At 46.0% G+C, this 17594-nt stretch overlaps 1 protein-coding gene and 1 long non-coding RNA gene across 2 annotated transcripts; one reads left to right on the forward strand and one right to left on the reverse strand.

Annotated features, from left to right (window-relative positions):
• Positions 1-1367: 1367 nt before the first annotated feature.
• LOC143435931 (uncharacterized) lies at positions 1368-13493 on the forward strand. The gene is made up of 2 exons (XR_013106233.1): positions 1368-3779; positions 13189-13493. It is a non-coding gene; the product is annotated as an uncharacterized LOC143435931 (long non-coding RNA).
• Pglyrp2 (peptidoglycan recognition protein 2) lies at positions 6213-13468 on the reverse strand. Its single transcript, XM_076919673.1, has 5 exons — positions 13330-13468; positions 10615-11622; positions 9563-9773; positions 8498-8795; positions 6213-6565 (listed from the first exon to the last, which is right to left on the reverse strand). The coding sequence occupies exons 1-5, from the start codon at positions 13391-13393 to the stop codon at positions 6554-6556; spliced, it is 1593 nt and encodes a 530-aa protein (XP_076775788.1). The 5' UTR covers positions 13394-13468; the 3' UTR covers positions 6213-6553.
• Positions 13494-17594: the final 4101 nt, after the last annotated feature.

Here is a 17594-nt window from a genome sequence, read left to right on the forward strand (position 1 = left end):
AGCGCATGGCCTATGCTCTACTACTGAGCCGAATGCCTAGCCTTCTTTGTGTGTGTGTGTTTTTTTTAATTGTACAGACTGGGCCTTGAGCTCACTGCATGTGTTGTAGCCCAGGCTGGACTTGGACTTTCGGCTAGACTTTCCCCTACCCAGTGTTAAGTTAGAACTAGACTGTGCATGTTCAGTGGCTGTTGTAGCACTCATTGTGCCATCCCCCAGTCCTCGGCCTCCGATCATGATTATGTGGGTCTCCTCAGATCCAGTATTTCCCCTGCTAGGTAGACATCCAATAGACATGGCCACCAACACCGCAACTAACGACTCCAAATAACCCAAGTGTCCACTGACAGCAGAACAAACACTCGGTGCCATCTCCACACCGAAGAGTATTGTACAGCAAAGAAAATGAATAAATTCTTTAATGGTGTGGGACAAATCACAGTGCTGAACAAAAGCGAAACCTAAGAGTATTCCCTAGGTAAGACCATTCATATAGTGTAGAGTCCTAAACCTTTCTGGGAGTGGTAACTACACACACATAAAAACCTAGCACTTATGAATCCAAGGCGGGAGGTTTGTCGTGAGTTCAACAGCAGCCAGGATTCTTCTGCAAGACCCTGATTGAAAGAAAACAAAACAAAACAAAACAAAAAAACCAAAACAAACAAACAAACAAACAAAAAAAAAAACAAAAGAAGGAAGAAAGAAAGAGAAATAAAAAGTAGTAAAAAGTTGACAACCAAGCATATGAAGACACTACAAGTCATGGAATTGGGGTTGGAGGGACAGCTCAGTAGTGAAGTTTGTGGCTGTTCTTGCAGAGGACCAGAAACTGTTCAGTTCCTTAAATCTGTGACAGCTACAAATGCCTGGAACCCCTTCTCTGAGGGCTCTTATGCTTCCTTACTCTTCTGTACCCACTTGCATGAGCACATGCTCGCACGCGCGCACACACAGACACACACACACACACACACACACACACTTAAAATTAATAAAAATGAATCTTTTAAAAAAGTCAGTGAATTAGTCTCACTCAGAAGGGCTAGTGGCTGAGTGAGGTCATAAAGGAGACTTTTGGAAGATGGCTTCTTTTGTTCTGTTTTGCTTTGTTTGAGATGGGCATCTATTGTGTCTGTCTAAGGAAGGCTGGTCTTGAGTTTCTATTCTTCCTGCTACTGTCTTCCAAACGCTGGGATTATAGGTGTGCACCTTTTTGTTTGTTATTGGTTTTGTTTGGTTTATTTCCCCCCTTGACCAGGGTTTTATTTGTGTTTGATGAAGGCTTTATTAACTGATCTACATTTTCATCCTGTATGTATGTATGTATATATATATATATATATATATATATATATATATATATATATATTTTTTTTTTTTCCACACAAGGTCTCCTACTTAGTCTAGGCTGGATCTTAGTCTAGTCTTAGTTTTAGTCTAGTCTCCTGAATGCTGGGATCAATCACCTTGACAAGTATTTAAATTGTACCTCCACTCTGTATGTATGTGTAGGGGGATAGTGTATTCATGTGTGAGAGGTGTCCACAGAGGATTGGATTCTCCTGGAGCTACAGCCACAGGTGTTTATTAGCTGCTCGATAAGGGCACTGGGAATTCGACTCTGGTTTAGGAGTCTATTCTCTTAACCACGGAGCCATTTCTCCAGCTCCCATCCCAGATTTATTTTTAAGTGCAAGTAAAATTCATACAACATAAATTTGACATGCTTTGGTTTTGAGTCTCAGTGCTGGGTGTATTCTGTTGTGACATCTCTTTGTGGTGAAGTTTGGGGGTGCTGTCCAGTTAGTATCTTTTCTGTTTTGATAAATGTTTACTTGAGAAAGAGGTGGGGCCATCAAGCTAGATCAGTGAATATAAGGTAGTTCCCTGGGACCCACATGGTAGAAGGGGATAACAGACTCTCACAAGTTGCCCTCAGACCCCTACACACTCATGCACGTGTGTATACATGCAACATACAAAATAAATAAAATGCACTACAAATTTAACAGAAAAGGAGTGGGTAGGTGCTCCGGCAGGAGTGAGTCAGCACTGCTCTCACACAGATTGGACTTCTGGCCATCTTCTTTTTTCACTGTGACCTCAGACAAGTCATTTCCTGTCCCTGTGCTTCCTTATTTGTAAAGGATGATGGATGGTATCAGTTTCAAAAAGCTCCCATTCAAGGGCTAGAGAGATGGCTCTGGGGTTAAGTGAGAAACACTATGGCATGGGTGGCTCACAACCAGCTATATGTCCAGCACTGCAGTACCTGAAACCCTGTTCTGGCCTCTGAGTGTCTTTATACTCCACACTGCAGGGGCATCTAACCATACACAGATATACATAATTAAAACATTTTTAAAAGCTCATGTTTGACAAATGTTTCCCGAGTTCCTACCAGATGAGATGGAGGAAGAGATTAAATAAATGTGTCTGTGGAGGGGGACATGTCCTGAATTCATTGCGACATTATGAATTTGTGTGGGAGACTGAGACAACATAGAAACGCTGGATGAAGGATGACCAATTGAGAAGAAATGCTACTCTTCTAAGGCTGGAAAAATCAGGGAAAAGACTTCTCTGGGGAGGTAATTTTTGCAAACTAAAGCATGAGAAGAAAACAGATTGTACCAGGTAGAAGGAACACTTTGTACAAAGACAAGAATAACAGTAACCTGTGGGGGCAGTGCACACATGTAATTTCAGGACTTGGAAGACTGGCGCAAGAAAATTGGTGCCACAGGTTTGAAGCCAGTCTGGGCTAAATAGTGGACTCTGTATGTGGGGAGTTGGATTCATGAAGTGGATAGGATAAAGTTGACTCCTTGGCTATAGGGGGTTGCAGTCACTAAAGACACAGGCTTAAAGGTTTAAAGCTCTCCTTACTGTGACTGTCCTGAAACTCTCACTTTGAAAAAGAGACATTGCGAGCTGGGTACGAAGGTGCACGCCTTTAATCACTATGGAGGCAGAAGCAGGGAGAGGCTAGCCTGTTCTACAAAGAGAGTTCCAGGACAACCATGGCTACACAGAGAATCCTATCTCAAACTCTGCCCCCACAAAAAAAGGGACACTGCATTTATATTTCTTATATCTTATAATCCTATTATGAATAAGTCTCATTTTTTTCCTTTGAAATTTTATTTTGAAGGCTAGAAATAAGCGTCAATGGCAGAGCACGTGTCCCGCACACAGGCCCTGGTTCCATCCCTAATACCATGTAAACTTGGGTGTGGTGACACAGGCCTGGAATCTCAGTTGGGGGGGGGGGCGGGGAGAAGCAAGAAGATCAGAAATTGGAGGTCATCCTTAGCTACATAGTGCGTGCAAGGCCAGTTTGGGCTACATCAGTCCTGTCCAATAAAACAATGTCCCCTCCCATGTATAATTCTACTTATTTTATTTGCCATATCATTACATACTGGCTCTAGTCCTAGATCTCTGTTTTTTTCCTCCTCCTTTGCTGGGAACGAAACTCCACACCACACATGTACTGTGAGAGTGGTCTGCCACCAAGCCATACCTCTGGCCCCAAATGATTTTTTTCTTCCTTTTATTTACCTTTTTAAAAAGATGTGTTTATTCTTATGTGTAACAGGTGTTTTGTTTGTTTGGTTTTTCTCTCCATGTATGTAAGAGTACCATGTGTGTGCCAGATGCCCATGGAGGTCAAAAGAAGGCACCGAATCCCCTGAGACCAGAGATAAAGATAAAGAACAATCTGAAACACTATGGGGGTGCTGAGAACTGAACCCAGATTCTCTGAAAGAGCAGTAAGTATTCTTTTTTTTTTTTTTTAAATATCTATTTTATGTATGTGAGTACACTGTCGCTGTCTTCAGACACACCAGAAGAGGGCATCGGATCCCATTACAGATGTTCTTGGTTGTGAGCCACCATGTGGTTGCTGGGAATTGAACTCAGGACCACTGGAAGAGCAGTCAGTGCTCTTAACCGCTGAGCTATCTCTCCAGCCCCAAGCAGTTAAGTATTCTTAACAATTGAGCCATAGCTCATAGTACGTCAATATATACATATTTATGCACACACACACACACACACACACACACACACACACACACACGCCTGGTCTTGAGCTTGCTATATACATTGGAGGTCATCTTTAGCTACATAGTGTGTTCAATGTTCAAGGCCATCTTGGGCTATAGTAGGATGACTATGAATTTCTGATTCTTTTGCTTTCTGCCCCTGAGCCTGAAATTAGAGGTATGAACCATCATGCTTCATTTATACAGTGTGGGAGAGGGAGCTCGGGCCTTTGTATGCGCTAGGCAAGCACTCTATTACTATACACTCAGCTTTATTTTAATTAATTAAATAATTAATTAGAATTAGTTAATTAGTCAATTAATTATGTTTTTTTTTAGATGGGGTTTCTCTGTGTAGCCCAGCTGTGTAAACCAGGCTGACCTCAAACTCAAACTCTACCTGCCTTTGCTCCCCAAGTGCTGGGATTAAAGGCATGTGTGTGTAAATTAATTAATTGATTAAAATTTGAGATAGGGTCACATTATGTAACTATAGCTGGGCTGGAACTTGTTTGGTAGAGCAGGTTGTTTTCAAATTCACAGAGAAATGCCTACCTCTGACTCCCCAAAACTGAAATTAAAGGTGTGGGCCACCTCACTCAGCCATATTCTATTAAAATGATAAATTACAGTTGTATATATATACTGGGTACAATATGATGTTATGGAATATTCCTACAATGGAGAATGACTAATCAAACTGGGAGGCTTTTCATTTGTGGTGCCAGAGGTGGACCCCTAAGCCTCAAATATGCAAGGCCAACATTCACCTCTGAATCCTTGGTTGTGGGGAGGTCATCTACAGAGGTCAGAGGAGGGTGTTATCAAGTGTTCTGCACTGTCACTCTCTGCCTTATTCTTTGGAGACAGTATCTCTCATCAGATCTGGAGTTTGGATGGCAGCCACGAAGCCTCAGCAATCTTCCTGTGCCCACTCTTCATGGTGCCAGGGTTACAGGAGCATTTGGCAGCACCCAGCTTTTTACAAGAGTAGTGGGGATTTGAACTCAGAGCCTCATGCTTATCTCCTAAAGTATCTCCAGAGTTCTTCAGTTTTATTAGTTTGCTGTGTACTGGGCCGCTCCCAACATTTCCCCTTTTCACTTTCTCTTTTCCTTTCTTTTTATAGTGCTGGAGATGAAGCCCAGGGCCCCCAGTATAACACTGGGCAAAAGCTGTCACTGAGCTGCAGCTTCAGGCTATAATTTTATTTTTTTTTTTTTAAGGAAATGGGGTCTTATCTGGTCGTTATGTGACAAACAATCCTGATATGTCATTGAGCCTACACTTTCTGGAGTGGCCCTCTCCCAGAGACACAGGTTCTCTGCCTCCTAGGCTCAGGGATGACAGTGAAGGCTCTGTTTGATGCTGTCTTCCTGTAACTGAGTTCTGCGTGTCTGCAGCAGGAACCCACTTGATTGCTTTCCCTGGCTGCTTTTCCTCCAGGCCTTGCCTTTTTACTCCCCAATAGGGAAGTTCTAGGGTTGCCTCCAAATCACCATTTTGTACTGAAATTCATTTATTTGCTTTTGTTTTCTTGATTCTGTAGCACAGATTAGCTTCTAGCCTTGGTGGAAAACAAAACACTATGGTCCATTTTTAATACAAAAGCCCCTTAGACAGGCTTAGGTGGCAGGTAAGAGTAGATGGCATTGGTTTCTCTATCCTAACACCTTGTGCCTTCTTGTCTGGTCTTTTGGCTAGCCTTCTTTTCAAACTAAAGGTTATCTGTCTCAGGATGGGAGGATACAGGTAGCTTGCTGCATCATGACCAAGAGCATACATTGAAAAAAGGGGGAAAGGGATGGATGATGAAACTCAGGCAACATGCAGCAAGGAGAGGGAAAGGGGTTTTGATTAAGAGCATTTAAAAAAAAAGGACAGTTTTTCTCCCAAAGAGGCACTGTTACCGGTTTTGTTGGCATTTCACCTTACAAGGTCGTAAAATAAGCTGCCTCCATTTTTGTCATCCTGACTCGTTAGCACTCAGTGTTAGGCGGTGTCAGTCCCTAATACCCACAGCTTCCAAGAAATTCTCCTTCCTCTATCTTCCAATTGCTGTGATTACAAATATGAGCTCCTGTACCCAGCTTCATTTATTTTGTAGTGCTGGAGTAGGGGTCGAGAGCTGACAGGCAGCGGTGACTGACACAAGTCTTTAATTCCAGTGTCTTTAATTTAAGGAGGCAAAAGCAGGCAGATCTCTTTGAATTTGAGGCCAGCCTGGTCTACAGTTCCAGGATAGCCAAGGCTACACAGAGAAACGCTGTCATGAAAAAAAAATTGAAAATACAAAACACAATCAAAAGCCTCTTGTTTGTCAGCTGGGTGCTTTCCCACTGAGCCGCACACACTTTGCTTGCATTCTGGTCTCTGAGGAAGATGATGCTTATAGAGATATTTCCTTTCAGTGGTCCCTTTATTGGAGGTCTGTGGTTGCTCAAAGGCTCGTTAGGTATAGTGCCTTCTGGATCTTCAAGGGTCCCTCAAAGGAGTTCTTAGTTTTCAACCTAGAAGAAATAAGAGAATATAAGATTTAGGGTGTATGTATGACTGGGCCTGCCCTCCTTGCTATGGAGTCTTGGATATAGGACAGGATGAGGGCCCAAAGTGGACACCAGGCTGACTATAGCAGTGTGTGGTGGGGAAACATATATAATCCCAGCACTTGGGAGTCTGAGCCCAAATGATTTGGGGAGTTCAAGGCTAATCTTAGGGCAGCTGTGGTGGCCCATGCCTTTAGCTTTTAATCCCAGCATTCAGGAGGCAGGGGCAGTAGGACTATGTGAGTTGAAGTCTGCATAGTGGAAACCCTGTCTCAAAGAAAGCTAACCCAGGTTACACAGCAAGTACACACCCCTATTAAAATGAATCAAAACAAGCCAAACTCAAACCCGTCTGCAGGCAAAGACAGGCAGATAAATAGCTTAGTGAAAACAGGCAACATATAGGTAAGTAGAGGCTGGAGGATCCGACGTTAAAGATCATCCCTCACTGGGCTATGGAAAACTTTGTCTCAAAGCCAAAACAGAGGCTGGGGAAATGGCTCTGTCAGCACAGTGCTTGCCTTGCAAATGTGAGGACCTGAGTTTGATCCCCAGAACCCACGTAAAGATGCTGAGCCAAGTGGCATCTTTTAGTCCCAGTGTTGGGACTAGGGATCTGAAGACAAGAAGACCCCTTGGGCTACTAGCCAGCAAACCTACCCTATTTGGTGAGCTTTAGTCTGATGAGAAACCCTGTCTCAAAGGACGTAAATAGATGGCTTTCCTGGGGATAACACCAGAAATGGTCTTTAATACCACAGACACAAACACACATGCAGATGCTCGCACACACTAAAAAGAAGAAAAAAGAAGGAAGTAGTAGTTGGGTTGATATACTTCAAGAATCTGCAATCTCAGCACTCAAGGTGGAGACAGGAGGGTGGTGGGGGTGGCGGCCAGCCTGAGCCTCACAGTGAGTTCAAGGCTAGCCTGCGTTAAACTTTGTTTTTACAAACAAAACAGACACAGGTAATGCAGCTGAGTGGTTAGGTAGCGGTAGAAATCAGAGGCTGGGCGAGACTCTTGGGCAGCCTAGATTGTTCTAGTGGAAGGTTCCTCAGGAACCAGGGAGTCAGAGGCTATTGAGAACCCTTGGAGCTGAGATGAGCAGAGGAGAGCAACACAGGAGTAGGAACTGGACTAGGTTTGGCCAACAGAATAATTTGGAGTGAAGGGTCACAGGTTAGGTTAGGGTTGTATGAGCAGAAGCCCTCAGGATAGGAGGCTGAAGTGAATTCTCGGCTGACCTGGGATAAGGTATGTAGGCAGAAGAGTTTTAGCATAAAATGGTAAAAAAAAAAAATGTTATGTTTGATAGTAAGGACCTAAGACAAATTGCTCTTCAGATGAGAGCTTTGAGTAGCGTCAGGCCACAGTCATGATGAGGCCCTGAAGAGAGAAAAACTGCGGTTCCGCCGGGCGGTGGTGGCGCACGCCTTTAATCCCAGCACTTGGGAGGCAGAGGCAGGCGGATTTCTGAGTTCGAGGCCAGCCTGGTCTACAGAGTGAGTTCCAGGACAGCCAGGGCTACACAGAGAAACCCTGTCTTGAAAAACCAAAAAAAAAAAAAAAAAAAAAAAAGAAAAACTGCGGTTCCAAAACACCCCAGGAGTTCCTGGCTGCAGCTCTAAGGAGGTTGAAAGGCAACAGTGGTTTGGGGGAGAAAGCTGGCAGCAGAAGTCTGTAACCTAGCAAGTAAAGAAGGCCAGACTGAGGTCAGAGGGGTGGCAAGCAGAGGTGTTAGGAGTTAGGTGAAAGATGAGCTGGCTGGGGCAGGTCTAGGGCTGAAGTTGTGTCACGGAATAGACAGGACAATGATGCCATGGAGAGAGACTGCATGTTTCGAAGATGCAGGGGTGACAGGCTAAGCTCAGGCACAGGGACAAGCATACTCACCACAGTGAAGTGAGGCCAGGTGCGCAGCAAGTTGAAGAGCGCGTTCCCGGGGCAGTCGGTATGCACTAGCTGGCGGTGGCCGAGCAACTTGTAGTCTGGCCCCAAGAGACCTGCGCGAATTGCGCAGCTCGGGAGCACGTCGCGCACCGTGTTCAGCGCAGCTTCGCTGGGCAGTGACCCGGTGTAGTTGCCCACGAAGGCCACACCGAAGCCGCGGGAGTTGTAACCGCGCGTGTGCGCACCTACCCAGTACCAGCCACGACCCTGGTACACATAGCCGTCGGAGCCTATGACGAAACTGCAGAGGGGATGGGATATTTAGGATCAGCAGGGCTCTGTCCCTGTGCTTTAAGACACCAAGTGCGGCACACTGCTTCTGTTTCATCCAATTCAATATCATTTGAACACCAAGTGCCAGCCCAGAAACGGTTCTTTCTTGCAAAATAGTGCAGAATACCCTAATCATAGCATTCAGAGAAAGAATCAGACAGAATTCTATGAGTTCGAGACTAGCTTTTTCCACATAGGGAGCTCCAGGCCAGCTCAGGCCAGCTGAGAGGGTGTTTCATTAGAGGAAGGAGGAGGAGGAGGAGGAGGAGGAGGAGGAGGAGGAGGAGGAGGAGGAGGAGGAGGAGGAGGAGGAGGAGGAGGAGGCTGTGTTGATCTAAACCTTTAGTCCTAGCACTCGGAGTTAGAGGCCAAGCTGGTCTACAGAGTTCCAGGACAACTAGGGCTACACAGAGAAAAAAAAAAAAAAAACAAAAAAACAAAAAAACAAAAAAACCTGTCTCGAACCGAACCAAACCAAACCAAACCAAACCAAACCAAACCAAACCAAACCAAACCAAGTTTCTCCTTTTTGAATCTACCCCTAAGAATCAGTCACATCCCTATTCACTCTTTTTTCACTCTTCTCTTCCTCCTTGGACCTGGTCCCTCATTTTGACCACAGTCTGGTTCTTGGCCACGCCCACTACAAATTCCTCCAACTACACGCTGGTTTCTGCCCACTGGTTCTACTCCTTGCCTTCCAGTCCCTCCCACAGTGGACTAGGCCAGGTCCACCTGTAGCCGATGTCATTCCAGTGGCGCACGTCCTGGTGGAAATGCTGCATGGAGCGCATATTGGCCGCGCAGCTCTGGAAGGTGGTGCAGGGTGGCGCTGGCACGTACGTGTGATGCACATATAAAAATCCAAGTGGCAGCTGGAGTGGCGTTGGGTGGCCTCGGTAGGGAGCCGCTCCCCAGCGGCAGCGAGGGTGAATGGCTGGGCATCCTTCAAGAGCAAGGGAGCGTCAGAGTTTACCATCAAGCATTTCCTTCTGGAAGAGTGATCTCTATTAAAATGAATCTGTGGGCATACCTCTGGCCTCCAGGATTTGACAAGCGTCTAGTTATAGGTCAGGGAGATGGCTCAGAAGGCATACACAAGATGGATAGGTAGATAGATAGTTAGATAGATAGATAGATAGATAGATAGATAGATGATAGGTAGGTAAGTAGGTAGATAGCTAGATAGATGGAAGCCAGTATATGTCCTTCCACTTCCAGAAGAAAACCCAAAAGTGTGAGTATGGTAGTACATCCCAGCTAATCTCAGAATTTGAGAGATTAAGGAAGGGGGCTTTCAAATTCAAGACCAGCCTGGGCTACATATATATAAAACCTTGTCTCAATAAATAGGTAAAGAAAAAAAATTAGCCCTTCTGTGTTGACTTCCAATTGTATGATTCGTCTTATGTGTGGGGCATGGTGGGTAGAGGTCAAGGTCTCATGAAGCCCAGGCTGCCCTTGAACTTCTGATTCTCCAGTCTCTGCCTCTCAAGAGCTAGGATTACCAGCATGCACCACTATGTACAGTTTACTGTGGTGGTAGGGTATTTCTCATGCATGCGCTCTACTAACCCAGCTATACCCCAACCCCTCTTTAAAAAACTTAAAAATCATATAAACTCTTATTTATTCTCCAAGGGCCAACACTAGCATTTTTTGCCCATGAAATTGTCCTTTTCTATAGACGCGGCTGTCTCCCTGGATTTCCTAGGCTCTGGATCTTGCTGACCCAGGGGATCACAGTGGAAGTGTCTGTGTATGAGGGGCCAGGGGGAACTCCTTACCCAAGAAAGCCTCAGTGAACTCCTTAGTAGCAAAGGTGGCCGCCTGAGCCAGCTGTTCTTGGCTCATGCTCTGTAACTGCAGATGCCCTGGCTCCAGTTTCTGTAGCAGGACAAGGGCCTCCCATAGCTGCTGGGCCAGGGTAGAGGCTGAAGTCAAAGCAGCCCCATTCTGCCTTCGGAAGTTACTTCGGAACGCTGGATCTCCATTCACCCCACCTCCATAGTACTCTCTCAGCAGGTGGCTGAGGGGTGGGTGGGGCCTAGGGATTCGGCTCAATTGGTCCCCAAGGAGAGCTCCATCCAAGGCACCATTGAGGAAAGCCATGGTGACCCTGGATGCCTTGGGGTCCAACAGTGTGAAGACCCTGGGGGCAGAAAGCTGGTCCCAACAGCCCTCAGTTCCCAGGCCTGGAGGACTCCTAATCTGAGACCCATGGAGGAAGGTCAGACCTAAGTCACCAGCCAAGGTTATTGCCAGGAGTCTGTCCACAGTGGTGGGAGTCTTGGCTTTGTCATTTGGTAAAGTGGCTCCAACATCTGGAGAAGAGGCATTTGAAAAGGCATCCATGAGTCTTGGCCAGGTGGCTCCAATATTGGTCAAGGTGTCTCCAGGATCACAGGGGATGGTCAGGCAATCTGAAGACAAGTTAGCAACACCGTACCCCTGTAGACCAGCCTCTAGCCCAACCAGTAGAGGCTTCACTGCTACAGTGGAGCCGTCGGGTGCCAGCACCACTCCATGTTCCTGCCCATCGTGTACATCATGTTGGGCCACCTCGGAAATCAGGGCTTGAAGCTCTGGGCTGAGTGACTGAAGATCTGGCTCTATAGTGTCGTGGCTTGGTGCCTTCAGCAGCAAGTGCTGGTGAAGGGAATTGTGGGGGCTGGAGTTCTTGGCTGACAGAATCCTTGCAGAGGCAGTGACATTGGCCCCAGTCACCAGTACCTTTTGCTCAAGTTCAGCAAGGGCCTGGATGATGGAGTCCATGACCAGGGGCAAGGAAGAGGCTGTAGGAAGAAAGAATGAGTCAGCGCAGCGACTCAGCTTCCCTTTGTTCTGGTCCTTCTGCTCATGTCACATAGTCCTAGTGTTCCTAGCTCTTCATCTGACATCACTGTGACCAGCGCTGCCATTATGTAGAGGAAGAAACTGAGGAACCCAGACTGTTGCCTGTTGGTTAAAAAGGTAGGACTCTCTGAGCACTGGGGAGCCATGGCAAGACTATGAACAAGAGAGAGGCCTGAGCAGGTTAGCATTTGTAGTGGTTTAAATAAAAATATCCCTCATAGGCTCATAAATTTGAACCATTGGTCATTAGGGAGTGGTATGACTTGAGAGGGATTAGGGGGTGTGGCCTTGTTGGAGGAGGTGTGAATTCAGCTCCTCCAGTACCATGTCTGGGTAGCGTGCTTCCCACCATGCTACCATGCTAAAAATGGACTAAACCTCTGAACCTGTAAACCAGCCCCAGTGAAATGCTTTCCTTGATAAAAGTTGCTATGGTCATGCCTGTAATCCTCTCATTTAAAAATGCTGAGGCAGGAGGATTGCCACAAATTCAAGACTAGCCTGAACAACATAGTCCCCTGCCACCCTGGCTACAAAATGAGATCTTGTCTCAGACAAACAGATGCACAGATAGATGAACAGACAGATGAATAAACAAAGGGGAGGAGAATAATAGGTTTTTCCCTCTTTAAGAAAGGGAATCTAAGCTAGGCATACTGGCACATGTCTTTACTGTAGCAGAGGCAGGCTGATCTCTGAGTTTGAGGCCAGCCTGGTCTATAGATAGAGTTCCAGCACAGCCAGGACTACAGTAAGGCCCTGTCTTGAAGAAAGAGAGAGAGGCAGAGAGAGAGAGAGAGAGAGAGAGAGAGAGAGAGAGAGAGAGAGAGAGAGGCAGAGAGAGAGAGAGAGAGAGAGAGAGAGAGAGAGAGAGAGAGAGAGAGAGAAGCAAATAAGCAAGTGAAAGCTAGAAATGTTTGGGTACCAGGTCCACAGCAGAATTAGGGGTTGTTGGATAATTGCCAGTGTTTATTTAACCATTTACCACGTGCCAGGCATCATTCTGAGTGACATATTTAACCTATTTAATCCTCACAAAACATTATAAGCTATGTCTCATTAACTTCCTGTTACAGATGAAGCATCTGAAACGGAAATGTCGTGTTAGCTGCTTCAGGTTACCCAGCTAGAAAGTGGAGGAGGTATGATTTGAATCTGGGAAGGTAGGTTGTTTTGTTTGTTGCAGGGGCTTGCTATATATTGGAGGCTGGCCTCTAACTCATTATATAATCCAGGCTGACCTCAAACTCAGGATCCTCCTGTTTCAGCTCCTATGTTCTGGAAATACAGACAAGTGTTTGCATACCCAGAGCCTCAAGGTCATTTTAATCCTAGTGTCTGGAACTGGTGCTCTTCCGTGGGCAATACATTCTGTAACTTTTCTCTTTTCTGTCTAAAATATCCTTTCTCTTCTGCTTCTTAACCAAACCCAGCTCTCCTTCCTCCTGGTTCTGTGTATCTCTTCTCCAGGAAAGTACCCTTAACCGTTGCTTTCATGTCCCCAGGTCTTTCTGGCATCCCTTCCTTGACTCGGGCTGGGAGCATGTAAGGTGCCGGAATGGCAGTTTTCTGAGAGCTGGAGCTTTGCCCACTAGGGTTGAACAAAGCAAGTACCCTACCCCTCAGGCCTCTGCCCTTGGACTCACCTGTCCCTGGCTCTGGCCACAGCAGCAATCCAAGCACTATCCAGAGGACACCCTGGGCCTTCATTGTGGAGCTCCAATTCCAGGACACAGACCCAGCAGAGAACCTCTCGGGCCTTAGGAGAGGATAAGGACTTGAGAATTAACCTGCTGTCACAGCAGGACAGCAGTCACCCCAGAGGAGGTAAGAGAGTGTGGGAGTAGAGAGCCTGGGTCAAGGTTATCTGGTCTCAAAGTCTCCATCCTGTCCTGTCCCCGCCCAGAGTGACGTGATGGGTCAGCAAGACAGGTCCATGCCAAAAGAAGCCTGTACAGTGGGAAATTCAAACTCTAGAAAATTTAAAAACTGTAATCAATTGTTATTATTATTTTGCAGTATTGGGGATTAAAGCTAGCGTGTTATGCAAGCTGGGCAAGTACTGTACCTTTGAGCTAGATCCCCGGCCTCCCCTTTTTTACATTTTATCTTTAATTTATTTGTTCTAAAATATGTTTTAAAAGACTTTAATGAGTTCCAGGGTAGCCAGGGCTATGTAGAGAGAGCCTGTTTCAAGCAAAACAAAACAACAAACAAACAAACAAACAAACAACAAAAAGACACCCCTCCCAAAACCCAAAACTAAAAAAACCCACTCCTGTGTTTAAATCAGGTAGTGGTGGTCCAAGACTTTAATCCCAGCACTCAGGAGTCAGAGACAGGTGAATTGCTGAGTTTGAGGCCAGCATGGTCTGTAGATTGAGTTCCAGTACAGCTAAGGCCACACAGAGAAACACACACACAACACACACACACACACACACACACACACACACACACACACACATATAACAATTAGAAAGTATTTGATAGGTTATTTTTCTGCCGATGAAATTAGCCAGTTCAAGCCAGATTAGAATATATTAAAGGCAGGTTTATTGGGAAGCTGCTCTATTGGGAAGGTGAGTTTACTGGTTCTAAGGACAGAGGCCAGGGAAATCACTCTGGGGGGTGGTGGGGGAGAAAAAGAAAGAAAGGGCAAAAGCACAAAGAGAGGAGAGAGAGAGAGAGAGAGAGAGAGAGAGAGAGAGAGAGAGACAGACAGACAGACAGACAGAGATAAATAAAAAACGTCTGGATTATATAAAGAGGAGCCTCTGGGGGAAGGACAGCCCAGTCCCTGGGCTGGAAAGTTCAGGGTTGGGGCAGGGTATGCCAGGTGGGGACTGAGGGATGCTGGGGGAACCTGGAGGACAGTCTGCTTTGATATGTAAAATGTACACCTCCTCAGGCCCTTGTCTTAAGCACCCCCCTCCTCACCCCAATAAACCTGCTTCCCAATAAACCTGTCTTTAATATGTTTTAATCTGGCTTGAATTGTCTCATTTCACCTGTGGAGAAATAACCTATGGTTATTATCGAGTGTACCTGTATTGTGTGTGCCTTTGAGGTGAATGTGGATATGTGTTTGTACCACGGCATGCAAGTGGAGGTAAGAGACAACTTTTGGAAGTCAGTTTTCTCCTTCCCCTTGGAGATCTAGAGAGAGAACTCCAGTTGTCAGAGTTTGCACAACAGAACGCCTTGACTCACCAAATCATCTCTCCAGCCCCTTTACTTAAGTTGTGTACATGTGTTTATATTATGTATGTGTGGGGTTTTGCAGGAGGGCCACACCTATGAAAAACAAAAGAGGTCATTGGATTCCCTGGAAATGGAGTGACAAGCTGTTGTGAGCTACCTGATGTAGGTGCCGGATCTAGATTTAGGTCCACTGCAAATAAATGCTCTTAACCTCTGAGCCATCTCTCCAGCTATTTATTTATTTATTTATTTATTTATTTATTTATTTATTTATTTATATTCAGTATCTCTTCAGCCTGCCTTCCTTTCTCCCTCCCCTCCTCTTTCTTTCTTTCTTTCTTTCTTTCTTTCTTTCTTTCTTTCTTTCTTTCTTTCCTTCCTTCCTTCTTTCTTTTGAGTCTCTCCCACCTCTTTCTTACTTACTTACTTACTTATTGAGCCAGTCTCAAGTAGCCCAGGCTGTTTTTGAACTCCTGATCCTCCCATTTCCACCTCCCCACAGTCCTGGTATTATAAGCGTGTGCCACATATTGCTATGTTTTAAAATCTTATTTTGAGATAGGGTGTTGCTATGTAGCCTAGGCTTGCCTCAAACTCAGGGTCCTCCTACCTTAGATTCTTAAGTGTTGGGATTTTGGGTGTGTATTACCATATCTAGTTTAAATTCTGTCCATTCTTGGGAGTGATGCTTTGAAGTCAATTCAATAAATTCTGCCCTGTCTCACAGCCCTGTAGCTGCCAATAGCTGCCAGGTAAGACAGGCTATGCTGGGCAAGGTGGAGGCTTGTTTCTGTTATCTGAGATATTTTTCTTTTCATTTCTCTTTTCCTTTCTTCTTTCTTTCTTTCTTTCTTTCTTTCTTTCTTTCTTTCTTTCTTTTTCTTTCCTTTAAAAAAAAAACAGACAGGGTCTTACTAGATAGCCCCCAGAACTTGTGCTGTGTAGACCTAGCTGCCTTCAAATACAAAGATCTGCTTGTTTCTGCCTCCTGAGTGCTAGGATTAAAGGCACACACAATCAGACCCAGAGACATCCATCAATTTTTAAGGAAGAGAGATATCTTTTGGCTTACAGTTTCAGCAGTTGTAACTCTTGGTTGGTTGGCTGGCCTGGCTGCTCTGGGCCTTTGAGGAGAGAAGAACTTCTGGTGCAGACAGCTGCTTACCTCACATAAACTGAGATGCAAGAATGGAGGAAAGAGGGGTCAGGGTACCTTTGAGTGACTTCCTCCCACAAGCCCTCACCTAGCACCACATGCTGTGAACCCAGCCTTTAACAAGCGGGCTTCCGAGAACCTTTCATATCTCCAGTCTGGCAAGCAGAGAGAGGAAGCCTGTGGTTAGAGCCACCCTCCCCTCCTGTGCTGCATACACATCCCCAGCCACAGGATGCTGGAGAGGTTGGGGTCTTCCTCTTCCTCAGCTTTTAGTCTCCTTCTCTCTCCCTCCCCCTCCCCTCCACTTCCCTCTCTCCCTATGTGTGCACGCATGGTGCATGTGTGGCAGAGGACTGTGAAAGTCAGTTCTTTCCTTCTACCATGTGGGTCCCAGTGATCAAATTCAGGTCATCAGGCTTGGAGGCAAGCACCTTTACACACTGAGCCATCTCATTGGCCCTGCTTTCTTAAAGTCTGAGAGTGTGTGTGTGCATGTGTGTGTGTGTCTATATCTTTATGCATGTGTATGTATGCATGTTCATATGTGTATGGTGGATGCAGATGCGTGAATACCCCATGTATGCACATTTGTGATGAGAGGAGAGTATCAGTATTTTCCTCTACCCTCATCTGCTTTAGTGCCTGGAGGCAATATTGCCTTGCCTCCCTCCCTGAACCAGGAGAGCGTTGTTTGGATTAGGCTGCCTGCAAGCTCCCAGGATCTACTGTCTATTTCTGCTTCCAAATGCTGGCTTTACTTGCCTTTTGACGTGGTGGGAGGGGATTCTAACTCAGGCCCTCATGCTTATGTAGCAGATGTTCTGACCTACTGAGCCATCTTCCCAGTCACCTGTGGTTTTGCTTTTTGAGAAAGGGTCTTAATCTGTAGCCGAGGCTGGCTTTGGATGTAAAGCAATCTTCCTGCTTTAGCGAGCTAAGGGCTAGAACTACAGATGGGAACCGTGGTGCCTGGATTGTGAAGGTTACCTCCCAGCCTGGTTCCAGCCCCTGATTAAACACAGAGCACGGCTCTGGTTTTATCCCAGGAACCCACCTAGGTTTGAAGTATACAATCTGCCTTCTTCTCCGAGTGCTGATGTCTGAGTCCTGCTGAATGGTTCTGTCTCTCTTCACCTCCTCCCCTTCCAGGACGTCCTTGACTCTCTTACATAGCCTAGGTTGGCCTGGAGCTTTTCTAACCTCTTGCCACCTCCTAAGTGCTGGGATCCCAGGCCAGCCAGAACTAGCTCCCCTTTATTCTGGCATCGGGTGGGGCGGGTTCCCCGAAGCTGGGCAGGATGGAAACTGCTACCCTCTTGGCCCTCCACCTTCAAACCAGCCTTACAAGTTTCCAAGAGGCCCACCAGGCTAGAGACTCAGCATAAGGCAGGTCCTAGGCCAGGCTGGGGAAGCCCAGACTGAGCCAGACTTGGAGTTCCCCAAGGAAGTACCCTAGGGCCTGCTCACCTACCAGGTATTCTTATTCACCTTCGGTGGTGTATTCTCCACCCCCACCTCCTCTCTTCCTTCTCCCTCTCTCTCCTCTTTCTC

This window comes from Arvicanthis niloticus, chromosome 22 (genome assembly GCF_011762505.2).
Source record: "Arvicanthis niloticus isolate mArvNil1 chromosome 22, mArvNil1.pat.X, whole genome shotgun sequence".
Lineage (NCBI taxonomy): Eukaryota > Metazoa > Chordata > Mammalia > Rodentia > Muridae > Arvicanthis > Arvicanthis niloticus.